A 13,265-nucleotide genomic window follows, 5' to 3' on the forward strand; every position below is an offset into this window, starting at 1 on the left:
GTGTATGTTTATGCGCTCAGGTGAGTATGGTGTTTTAGAAATACCCTAAACTGGTTTTCTCATGCCAGCAGTATCAGACTTAACTAGAGGAGAAAGCCCCCGTGGTTGCAGAGCTGAAAATAGGGTATACTCCACCACAACCTGCATAGGGGGAGACTATGGATGATGTTCCCTCCATTGCTTTAGGGGACACTGTTGTGTCGTGCTACTCACCAATTTGAGGAGGCAATTCTTTGGGTGAAAGACCAGAAATGATTGTCACGCAAGGCTATCTCCTGCCTTCCTCGGATTGGTTCTAAAATGTGCTTCATTCTCTCAGTGGGTTATAGCGCAGAAGCAGGTTAATGAATTCTGCCCACAGGCCTATTCAATATTTGGCTTCTTTTTTAGAATTCAATGGTGCGTGGAGAGTTCACGTCCATTGAATCCCGGGAATTCGTGTGTGTGGACCATTTCCACTTTTATTTCCAGTCTGTCTTTGAGACTGTTTCTCTGAGGCCCCAAGTCCAGGTGGCTATTAATCTGTTTGATTTATTTGATACATGGTGTAGATAAGCGAGCTTTGCTCTCCCCCAACCATCGAGTTGACCCTCTCCGAATCACATCAAAAGCAGTCAAAGAATTAGGTGACAATAAAAACAATTATTGAGAATAAATAATACCATCCCTGTCCAGCAGGGCGGGTCCTAGGGTTCATGGGGCCCTGGGCAGAATAGGAAAATGCGAGGCCCCTATAATTTGCATACGATTTAACTTAACAGGAAGTGACATCATAGGAAGTCATTTTAATTGGCCATTAATTATATTGATATTGATATTGAAATTGTTTATAGAGCATGCCAATGTGGTACTGCCATCTGCAGCTGTAACAGTAAATGAAGCTAATTGGGCAACATAGTTGAAAAAAGCCAGGTTTTACGTTTGTTTCTAAAACAGATAGAATTGTACTGGGCTTTAAAAATGCAAAGATGTTTTGTTTCAGAGTTTGCAAGGAATGAGATAAAGCTTCTGCCACACCAGGACTATTTGTTTATTTTAGGTGTTTCCACTGTTTCCATGGGGGTTGATCGAAGAGCTTCCCTAGGTGTGTACCATATGAATTTTCTCCAAGGTACTGAGGACCTATGTTGTGAGCAGTATACAGTGCCTTTAAGGCTACATCCTTTCTAATGGGAAACTAGTTTGGCTCCAACAATACATGTGAGAAAGATTTGAACTTTGGAATTCTCATTAAGACGATGAGCTATTGCGTTTTATAAAATGTGCAGTTTATTCGGAGATCACAGATTATATGGCATTGTTGAAGCCTTTTTGCAAGAAGCTACTTACTGAGTTTGGATGTGAGTATAATGGTTAAAAATTAATAATACTTAGAAAATGCATACCTATATTTTACATCTGTATTAAATAGAAATACATTAAATGATTTACAATGTGTTATTGTTCTATTGAATGGGATAAATGAATTTGATAGGCTAACCGGGCCTCCTGGCACTAAGAGAGCTCCAAAGGAGAGTTGCAGACTTTACTAATGTGGAGAAGGACAGTTTTAAGTGTTTTTGCTAAAGATTGGAGTTACACCATAGTTCAAGAGGGAGAAAGTTCCAGTCTTGCACATCTAAAAAGGAGAAGGATCTGCCTCCAATTAGGGACCTCTAAATTGTTGGTGGCACAGGAGTTTGATTGGCACATAGTATAGGATTCTGGAAATAACATAAGGAGTGTTGTACAAAGAGAGAACCTTTTTAATAAAGTGCCTAATGATGAATGGATGGTGCCTTGTAGATAGAAGGTTTCAAACCAAAATCCCAGCAGACAGCCTCCTTCACACACATTTGCACAGAATCACACCTGCAATTTGAATACTGTATTGTTGCACTGTGTTCTCTGCAGAGAGGCCATGTATTGAATGATCATGCATTCTGAACACCTTTTTGATCCCCAGGTAGGCACAGTGAGAAAGGTATACTGCCTTCGGCCTCAAATACAAACCTCTCAATTGTAGCCTGTTATAAACACCTGGATGTAACCCAATACAAAGTGTGCACCATACAAGAGTAATATGCTGTGAAACGAATTACAGAAACACACATCTTGGAAATACCTAAGATTTTTAAGGAATGCAAAATTAAGTGAAGCACGTGAACTACAAACGGGAACTAATTTGTTGCCATGTATTACCCTAACATACGTTGTCAGACTGAGACAGGAAATAGGCCCCCGCACCAAAATAAAAGTGGCCCCCATTAGTGAATTAGGCAGCTAGAAAAATTTCTGTATTTGCAAATTATATCAGTTTTTAATTTGTAAAGAAATGCTGTATACGATTTTGTAAGGTATGGAAGACTGCATATATTTGAGTTTGCTGGAAGCAATGTTTGTTTTAAATTATCATGAACATCAAAAGTAAAAAAAACGGCTCACATGACCATAAAGCAGACCTCTAAACATAAAAAAACAGCCTAAATACTGACCTGACAGATTAGACCGTTGGGCACACACAGCCTGATTTGACTGCCCTATAGGTCAGTCCGACCCTGTAAACGTGTCATACCTCATTGTGCAGACACTAGACCAGTTTTTTTGCAGGTCAGGTTAGTACATGAATATAGGAAAAGATATGGGGCCCGTTTCAATCTCCGTTCTAATTAATTGCTGGGTCTAAGACACGTAAAGCCTTGCTCCAGCCACTTGTTAATGCTGTGTCTGCTCCTTTGCCTGCACCCCTTGTCTCACTGTCATACGGATCATGTCTGGAAAATAGGTGGACAAACAAGTCGATTAATAGGGAAAGACCAGCTGGAGCCAAACCAGGGGTCTGAATTGACCTGAAAAGCCAAAGTATGAGCCGAGAAATCAAAACATTTGGCATGTAAATCAAGCAATAGACCTCATGTAAAAAAAATTACTTAAAAAAAATTTCAATTTCTTTAACATTTTTTCAATGGGGTACATGAGTGTATATCTCTGCTTAGAATGGCATGTATTATAAGTGCTAGTTTTACACTAATTTACAAATATTCATGAACTCCCTTTGTTCTGCTTATAATGCAATTAGTAAATCAAGAATAACAAACCCGTTTGTCATGCTAAAGAACATATTATACATTGATTAACAGTATCGTCTGTTTAATGATATAAAAGTGAGTTTTTGTATCTCACACATCCTGAACTGAATTACCTGAAAGTGCTCTGAAATTTGACAGTCGTTGACCAGGGCGTGCAGAGACACAAAGTGATTAACTGAGGATAACACTATTTGGTCAAGTGGATGATCGGTATTTGAGTGCAGGTTTCCTGATCCCTCACTCACTGTGCAGTTCACCTACTGATATCTCCTCCTGTCTCCCAGATACAAGGCAATGTTTTTGTCTAATTGTTTCAGGAGTTAAATTAGTAAACAAACTTAATAAAATACATGAATCGTGTTAAATAAATCGGATGCAAAAAGTAATAAAAGATGCATAGGAGAAGGCAGGGCATTTTTTTTAATGTTAATACCGCTACATTCACCTGACGTAGCAAGCATAATGATTTTCAGAACAGCTCAACACATCATTAAAGGCAATTGCAATAGTTAGCAAAATAAAGGGGTCAGCTTATCTCACAGATAGCTCACAATTTAAGAGCTATCTATAGACGAAATGCAAAGCGAACGTGGCAACAGACAAACTCTGTTTTTAACTTTTAGAAACGTGTTAAAGCTGTAATTCTTGTACAGCAGTATCATTTGAGACTTCCTTATTTATTTACATGTCTGATGCTACAGCAACCCAACGAGCTCTCCTGCTGCTCAGCTGCAGGGCCCTTTCTGATGGGCGCTCCTGATGCTACCCTGTGCATTGAGAAATTGGAGACTGAGTGACCGCCCCACTCACACCTATCTGCCCCCCCCCCCTTTTCTCACCTCTATGCTTCCTTCCCCAATTTTCCCTCATCCTAGGTGAGCAGTTTTCAAGTGACAGGACGTCATTCTATCCTTTGTTGTGCGCCCTGCAGGGTATCCTGCTTTTCATTCATACAGGGGCAGGGCGCACTTCACACATAATGGCAGTTTAAGGACCTATGGAATCGCTGCCATCATCATGCAGCTGCAGCGATTAGGCCCTGCGAGAGGGGCCAGCAGGGGAAATGGGTAGAACCTTTAAACTCTTAGGGGGCCCTGGCCTCGAAACACGTCTTTAAAAGTGCGAGGCCCCCCTCCTGCGAGCAGACCGGGGGCCCTGGGCAGCCGCCCATGCTGCCCATGCCTAGCGCCGGCCCTGCTGTCCAGTTCCATGTTCTCTCTTTGCGTTTACGGTCTTCGACTTTTAAACATCTAGCTTGATGTTTAGTGCTTCATTCTAGCGGCTGGCCCTTTTGTTGTGTTAAAAGGAGGAGCAGAAGTCCAGGGCGACAACAAAGGTTTTGTTCAGCATCAACTGGGTGCACTTTGGTCACATGTGGACGCCAGGAGTACATGCCCCGTCTCCCTGTTCCACGTTAAGCTATTTACCCAGACGTCTTCCACTCCTCCTGCAGCCCCTGCACTGAGATCAGCCAACGAGCCCGCCCCTGCAGGTGGGAAGAGCGTCCTCGGCTCTGCACACCTCACAATGACTCCTGGGAAACAGAACCCACTGTCGGTTCTGACTTTCTCCCCGCTGAGGAACGGGCGAGTCCTGGCTCAACAGCTTCCGGGACAGGCAGAGGGCTAGGAGCAAGAGAGGAGAAAGCAGTGACTGGCCTTCCAGAGCACCCAGGTAAGGCTCAAGAAGCATACGGTGCTACAGAGAGGAAGGGAGTTAGAGAGGGGAAAAGGGAAGGAAGGAAAGGGAGAAGAAAAGAAGAAAGGAGAGAATGAGAGAAAAGGGAATTAAGGAAGGATGAAAGTGAGGAAGGGATGAGGAAAAAGGAAAACAGATATCGACAAACACACATCGGCCATCTACTCAGAGGGGCAGACTGAGGCATCCTTGATAGAAACATGTCTAGTGAGTAGTGACAGACTGGCAGAGAGCTGGCAAGACAGACAGACATACATGGACGGATGGATAGATAGATATACTGATAGAGGAAGAAAATATATACTGAACAATGATTGGATGGGGACAACACATTTCCTGTTTTTGTCCTTGTTTGTTTTGACAGGCCGTTATGAAAAGGGGACCAGCTGGGGAAGGGTTTGCGATAGGATGGAACGCCCGGCTGTGGTCATTGACAATGGAAGTGGATTCTGCCGGTCTGGTTTCGCTGGGAGTGACCAATCCAAATCGGTCATGAAGACCCTGGCTGTGATTCCCATCTTCCAGGGCAGAAAGCAGGACAAACCCTGCCTTGTGAGTGAATCCTCCTCCACCATGGACATCGCTATTGAAAAGCGGCAGCCTATAAGCCATGGCATCATTACCGACTGGGAGGCCATGGAGATCCTGTGGAACCACATCTTTGTCTGCAAGCTGAAGGTCTTCCCAGAAGACCAACCAGTCCTCATGACCGACTCGCCCTCCAGTCCCTCCACCAATAGAGAGAAGATGGCAGAGGTCCTTTTCGAAGCCTTTGGTGTCCCCGCTCTGCAGGTCGCTAACACCGCCCTTCTCACTTTGTGTTCCTATGGGCTCATCAGTGGACTGGTCATTGAAGCTGGAGCTGGTGTTTCCTATACAGCTGCGGTTTGCCAAGGGGAACTTCTGAAGCCGGCCACCTATCGTCTAGATATTGCTGGTCGGGGTATAACCAGATATCTAACCAAGCTCTTACAGGAAGCCAATAACATCCCTTTGAAACTGGAAAAAAAGTTGGTTACTAGCATCAAACAATCCTGCTGTTACGTTTCGCTTGACTTTGAAAAGAACCTGAACTCCAGCAAGCGCACCCGCTTAAAGCTGCCGGATGGGGAGCAACTCGTTCTGGGTAGCGAGAGGTTCATCTGCGCCGAGCCCATCTTCAGACCCCAGATGTTAGGGAATGATTCCCCAGGGCTTCACCTCTTGGCCATGAACAGCATCCAGAAGGTGCCAGTAGAGTTTCGAACGGAGGTGCTGGCTCACATTGCCTTCGCAGGGGGCTCCTCTATGTTTCCCGGATTTCCTGAAAGAATCCGTTATGAACTAATGAAGATGTCCACCCAGGACTATCACTACAGGTTCCTTGCCAGCCCAGAGAGGAAAACGGCAGTCTGGGCTGGTGGCTCCATTATTGCCTCCCTGAGCACTTTCAAGCCAATGTTGATGACCATGAAGGACTACAAGGAGTATGGGGCTTTTCACGTCTATGAGAAATTTATCTAGACTGAGCACTGGCATTATGTAAATACGAGATAGCACAAAGTATACAAATGAAGAAAAAAATTAATAAAGTGCATTTTACATACATAATTTAAAGACTTTTCTTCTCTCACTAGCAAAACAAGGTCCTGGGTAATGGAACAATAAAAAAAGAACAAAGATTGCTTAAGAGCCAAAGGCTTCCTTAAGTAGTCCCCGTGTTCGGTCAAAAAGCAATTTAAACTACCTGGTATGTAGATGAACCTCATCACATTAAATGGAATGCTTCACGAGAGAGGTCTGCCTCAGACAACAAACTGCATTTGAAGGAAACATGCAGCGAATGATCAGAACGCCTGAGATCAAATGAAAGCCTGTCTAAAGAGTTTAGTCTTCAGGAGATTTCAGAGCAGGAGGTGGTCATGGTCTGCTCTGGGCTCTTGATTCAAGGTGTTTCAGAGCTGAAGGCAATGGGCACCCAGAGATCTTCCTCCATGTTTTTGTCATTTGACGGTTCATTGCTGGGTAAGTAGCAGGCTTGTTGATTAAAGATTGTAATATATGTGGAGGCTTTGGAGGTAGCCGCATGCTTCCTTCCCACACATCTTGTGGCTAGTGCAAATAATATTGAATTTAATCCTGGTTTATGTTGGTAGCCAGTGGAGCTCCTTTGCGATTGGTTATGCATAGTTGGGATCCAGATTTAGAGGCAGGGTGTGACGGGCTGTTTTCTGAGCTCACTATAAATTATATTCCACAAAAAAACAGCGACCCATAATTAGGGCTTTTGCAAATTAATTTTCACTTTATTGATGTTCATTTGCAGCAGGATCTTCTTGATCAAGGACAAGTGTGGGTTATTGCCACTAACTATTTCCTTAAATTAAAATCAATTAGAATTGTATTGAAGATTATCCCAAATTTCCTCCTTCCTGCAATATGGACGGAAAGGTGATTCCAGATGCGATTATCATCGAGCTTGACAGCATTTTGGAACACTTTTGTGACCTTGAAAGGTGGAGAATACCTAGAGTTTCCCGATTTCTGCAGGTATCTCCCTCTCACCCTGTCCCTCACCTGTTCAACAGTTTTTGAAGCAGCATGCCTTACATAAAAATTCTCGTTCTTCTTTATTTTCTTTTGTAAACCTTTTTATTCATTTTTCCATGTGCATACAGAGTATACATTTCATAATTTCATTGATAGCTATGGAACATTCGTCTAGTTATATTACCATTAAAACAGAAAGACATCAGAGTCCATTGTTGCTTTGGTAGGTATCTCATGTCTGATCATGTATGAGTGCCTAGTGAGACTGGGTCTCCTCCCAGCTTGTTAGTTTCCGAGGTCTGTTTAGTGCAACTGACTACTCTGAAGATTGGCTGTAAAGAGTTCACATTTGTGGACCCAACTGGGGCATATGACTCTGGAACGGAAAGAAGGGGGCTGGGAATGAGGGCATTAGTTGCTGCTGGTCTGTTGGCACTGGGAATCAGTTTCACACCGGGACTTATAAGAAAGTGGGGGCGGGAGGTGGGTGGGACCCTTTTGGGGAGTACCTGCGCTGCTCGGGGTGTTACGAGGGCAGACTTAGTTTGTGTGACTGCTGGGGAATTCATGTGGATGTTATATGTCTGTTTGAAGCTGTGGAGGAGCAGCGACCACTCCATAGATATGGGACGCCTCTGCGTGCCCCGTGCCTCCTCGAGCCTGATTGCATCCTCTTCAGATGCTCCCCATTTTTCGACAGCCCCCCGTCCAGGCAGCTATCTGGGGGCCTACTTGAAGAACGCCAATGTAGTGTAATGTTGTGCTTAGCAAGGAGTAGGGCCAATATCACAAAATGAGTCTCCACCTTCCTCTGCTTCTACCGTTTAAAAATCCCCAGGGTGCTGGCTTCCCAGAAGGCGAGGCCTTCAGACCTGTGTGTGAGAAGTTGGCCTGCCATATGCTGTCCACTGTTCTAGTGGGCACCTTGCACCAGTCCAAACAACCCTTATTGATGGTAGCTTTAAAGACAACCTATATAGAAAGCTATCCTAGTGGTAGCTGTGGAGAGCAGCCTTCAGGTTAAGTCTTGAAGGAATGTAAAGCAGATTGTTTTACCAGTCTATAATCTCATGAATGACCAAATGAAAGGAGGACCACACCAGGTATATATATAAAATATATGTATTTATTTTAAACACATCCCTCTAGTCTCTTTATGAGGCTAGAGGCAAAAGTACATTCAGTAAACTTATTTAGCACACAGTAAATTAGCACAATATAGGTTGAGCCCTAGGGGTGTACCAAACCATATATTAAGAAAGTGATATTAGAACCATGCCTGACATAGATACAAGGCTTAGAGCCTTTAGAACCACTGGGGCCACCAGGAACCACCCAAGGTAGTGACACCGGGTACCCACGGGCGATGCATGCAGTGTCTAAACACAGCCGCAAATCGCCATTAACTTCTATTGGGAAAGTCGCGGTTGGAATTTTAAAGATAAAGGACACTTAGAAGAGGGCTTGGAGCAAACCCCTTTAGAACTAGGCAGTTCTAGAGTCAATACCCATGGGAGCACCAAAGTACTTGAGTTCCCTCACCCAGGGAAGCCAGGTGCATAGGTGTCTTTTGGTGTCGGGTTTTATTGTCGATTTCAAAGTCGATCTGCTGCAAAGTGCTGCTGGCGACCAAGTCGAAAGTGTCAAGAGTGATCCAAGCTTGGATCAAGGGTGAGAAGAACCTGAAAGCAGAGGTGACAGAAGGCGATGAGCGGATGCCCACCGATGTCGGGTGAAATTCAGGTGATTTCAGGTGAAGCTTGAATCTTCAGCCACGAGGATCAGTAGGCGTCGACGATGACCAGATACTGGATTAGAGCTGTCCCATGAAGGATGTCGAGTGCTGCGGTGTTGGTTTCCGGATTGGACCCAACAAGCCTTGGCAACAGCAACCCATGCAGAAAGCAGAGATTGGCTTTGGTGCCGACCAGCAAGGTCTGAGGGACTCACCATCGGTGGGGAGTCAGGGCAAGTCTGGAGCAACCAGGGAAGCCCAAAGGAAAGAAGAGTTACCTTCGTGGGGACCCACCAGTCAATGGACCAGGGATCGCAAAGGGGCCTTGAACAGAAATGTTAGAAGAGGGCTTATGGAACACTCGTGGATTGTAGGCCCACTATCTTCGGTGCAGATGGTGCTCAGGGCTTGGACTACAATTAGCCCAATGCACAACTTTGGGAAAGCTTGGAAAGTTGATGCACTTGCAAATGTGCACAGTGTCCAGGAGTTCCGGTTCCACATCACTCTTGAGGGCTGTGGGTCTCAGCTTTGCTGGGATCTCGTGTAGGCCTCTGAGAAGTCTGGAAGTTTGTGTCCTGAGTCGCAAATACTGCGGCGTCCGACAAGAGCTTTAGAAATGCAGACTGGCAAGATGCTTCTTTGGTGCCTGTTTGAACAGGGGAGTCACTCCTTGACCCCAAGGGAGATTCTTCAGTCTTCTAGTCGTATAGAATGTCGAAGTCCAGGATATATGTTGCAGAGTTTCATCCAGGTGTAATCTGATGGTTGATGATGAGATGATGATGATGAAATGATGATGATGAGTCAGGAAAAAGGGGTGGTTACACCCATTTCCTTTATTCAGTTTCGCGCCAGAGCAGGAGCTGAGTGCTCCTGCAACCGGTTTGAACTAGGGTATGCACAGGGACACCAAGTGTGCCCCCAGCACTGTCTGAAAAGCATTCTCTGAATGCATCCACCCAGCCCCAATACACTAAAACCTGTCTGGGAGGTGGTTACACCTCCCTGTGACAGGAAACCTATTGTCCAGGCCTCCCCTGCTGGAGTTTCGTCCAGCAGCAGGAGGTCAGACCTGTGTCTGTGGCTGCAGCTTCCATTTTGTGATGCTAGGGTTCTTTTAAACTATTACTGGTTAGGTCAGTGTGCACATGTCTCTAGAAGGGTGGAATTCTACCCCTGCCACCAGGACTGGTGGGGGGGGGGGGTAGGATTCCAAAGTGTTTGACACCAAACACAACATGTTTCCATGCAGCCATTACAAAGTTAGCATTTACTGCAAGGTTATATTGCACTTAAGACTATATGGTCTGGCTGCATCACAGAACAGCTTCAGAGAGTAGATTCGGAAAGCTGCAGAGGGGTCCTGCTCATGCATGGGTACCCTCACACAAAACCAAACACTCTGCCTTCAGGATTGATAAGGCCTGCCATAGGAGTGACGGATAGGTTTATATGTGTCAGTGATTAAAGGTTGATATAGATAACCTATATCTTAGTAGGAGGTGCATGCACAATCTTACCCAGGCTGCAGTAGCAGTCCTGTGGTGCCATTTTTGAAGGATTCCCAGGGGTGGCATAATACATGCTTCAGCCCCTAGTAGGCCTCTGTGGTACCTATGCGCTTGGTACCTAAGGTACCATATACTAGGGACTCACAAGGGTAATCCAGTAACCAATCTGGAGTGTACCTAAAGAACATGCAATCATTTTAGAGAGGAAGCAGCTAGGCTGGGGTCCTGAATACCAGGATCCCAGCCAAACAAAGTCATAAACCATCAAAACACCAGGAAAAAAGTGGGGGCAACCATGCAGTCATATTCCAACTTCCTACACCGTGACCATCAAGAATGCGGTATGCACCTCTGCTCCATAAGGCTGCAGGGTGGGGCAGGACCATACCATGTGAACAAAGGGAGCCTCTGGTGTGTGGCAGTGCGGGCATTCAAAGTACGTCGCGGAGAAGAAGCGTTTGAGCCGTTCCGAAGTGAGGTACGCGCAGTGGAGTATGTTATATTGGATGTTTTTAAAGCGTTGGTTACGCAACACTTTTTTATGATGCTCTAGGGCTGTTAACCATTCCTTATCATGTAATGCCCAGCCAAATTCCTCTTCCTACTTGAGCCATAATCTCGTTAGTGGTGCACATGTGAGGTCTATGATTGATTTGTTGATCCAAGTGATAAGGTGTCTCCCTGCTGCCATATTCAATATTGCGTGTAGTGTAGGGTTTGTTTTGAGTTCTCCCCCGTCAGATCCCATGTCCTCCTAAAGTCTGCTTTAGTTGTCTATGAAGCAGGAATTGTCCTGCTGGAAGCCCGCTTCCCTCTGCTAGACCTTCAAACGAGGTCAATTGGCCATCGGTAAACAGGGTATCCACCTCCGTGAGTGCATGTTCTGTCCAAGTTTGTAAATTCCTTGATGTGTAGTGGCTGTGACCCCTAGGTAGACCCGCTAGTGGCAATATTAGGGAATACATTGACGTGGTTCGAGAAAGACGGTGGATCCGCATTATACAGGATCTGGCTACCTTCACCAAGACAGAGTGGGAGGGATTTGGTCTAATCCCTGCGGGGAGCATTCGGGCTGACAGGGTCCCCTCTGATGTTTCCGTTTCCTCTATATGACTCCCCGCTGTCCAACGCGAGATCCACTGCAGTTGTGCTCCGAGGAAGAAGGCCTCAAAAGATGGGGCTCCCAGCCCACTCGGGTCTCATGGGAGATGTAATGTCGTCAGAGCCACTCTGCGGCGACCTCCGCCCCAAACCAGGGTCAGCAGTAAGGAATTTAGTTCATGAAAAAAGGCCCATGGAGGGATCACTGGGACATTCGCGAAAAAGTAGAGAAGACGGGGGAATACGATCATTTTGGATAAAACCACCATCCCTATTGGGGCCAATGGAAGCGTTCACCAGATGGCGACCGGCATCTTGATCCCCCGTAGGGCTCGAAAGTTGTTGCTCTCAAGGAGATCCCACGGAGTATAGTACAGCCGGATTCCCAGATATCTAGAAGCGGTCCCAATCCAGCCTAACAAAATTTCCCCGGCGGTAATCTCCAATTGGGGGGCATCTGCATGAAGGGGATAAATTGTAGATTTGGCTCAATTCACCCTCAAGCCCGCGGCTCTCTCAAAGTCATCAAGTGTGCCCACAAAGGTGTGAGGTCTACTGTGATTTCTCTCACATATATTAGGAGGTCATCCACGTAAAGAGACACACTGAATTCGCCCCTCAAGTGGTATACCCCAAAGCTCACCCCCTTCCCTAAGTCTGATCACCAGCAGTTCCATTGCAAGGGTGAACAACCTCTTTGACGCGTCCCACTGGTCACTGGAATAGGCAGAAAGATATGTTGGCCTACACGGACCTGGGTGGCGAGGCCTGTGTATAACAACTTCATGTACGCCGGAGTTGGGGTCCCATCCCTGCTCGTTGCAGAACCGTGAATAAATACTGCCATGCCAAGGTCTCAAAGGCCTTTTCCAAGACAAGTATAATGCACGTGGCACGCGGGAACAGGTCCCCCACCCCATCCTGAATATTAAAAAGCCGTCAAATATTCTGAGAGGTGTTTCGTCCTGGCACAAACCTGCATAGGTCCGGGTGTACCAAGCGTGAAAGCACACCTGTTACCTGGTCTGCTAGGATCTTCCCTAGTATTTTGCAGGCCGCCATAAGTAGGGTAATAGGTCGATATCATATAGCAGTGGGTCTCGGTCTTGTTTGGGGAAAGTTACTAGTACAGAGTTCCGCATGGATTGGTGGAGTATTCCCGTCTCTCGTGCCTCTCTATATACTATGTCCAGTTGGGGGGCTAGTTGCTGGGAGAATGCGTGGTAGCATTCTATGGGGAAACCGTAATCTTCCGGGGCTTTGTTTTTGGCTAAATGATGGATCGCATGTTTGATTTCCGTTGTCGTGAGGTGCTCATCTAGTGAGGTCTGGTCGTCTGCCGTCATCTGTGTTATAATAATGGAATGTAGTACTTTTTGGATGTGCCCTTCTCTGTCAGGGGACGGCTCCCCATACAGAGCTCTGTAATATTCATGGAAGCCTAGCATGATATCTGCCTGTGCGTAAATGACCTCGCCTGTTGCGTTTCCGATACTGGTAATGGGTTGGGCATTCTGGTCTTGCAGTACTAGCCACGCCAGCAGGACTCCGGCTTGGTTTCCCTCCCTATGAGCCCTGGAGGCGTAGGCACAGACGTTGTTTCTGCGCAAATCTGCCTAG

General features: G+C 45.9%; 1 protein-coding gene across 1 annotated transcript; it reads left to right on the forward strand.

The window, feature by feature from the left end:
* The first annotated feature begins 4,644 nt into the window (after positions 1-4,644).
* Positions 4,645-6,402, forward strand: LOC144753753 (beta-actin-like protein 2). Its single transcript, XM_078641338.1, has 2 exons — positions 4,645-4,742; positions 5,131-6,402. The coding sequence occupies exon 2, from the start codon at positions 5,175-5,177 to the stop codon at positions 6,267-6,269; it is 1,095 nt and encodes a 364-aa protein (XP_078497464.1). The 5' UTR covers positions 4,645-4,742; positions 5,131-5,174; the 3' UTR covers positions 6,270-6,402.
* The last annotated feature ends 6,863 nt before the right edge of the window (positions 6,403-13,265 follow it).

The sequence above is a fragment of the Lissotriton helveticus genome, chromosome 5_1, assembly GCF_964261635.1.
Source record: "Lissotriton helveticus chromosome 5_1, aLisHel1.1, whole genome shotgun sequence".
In the NCBI taxonomy this organism is placed as follows: Eukaryota; Metazoa; Chordata; class Amphibia; order Caudata; family Salamandridae; genus Lissotriton; species Lissotriton helveticus.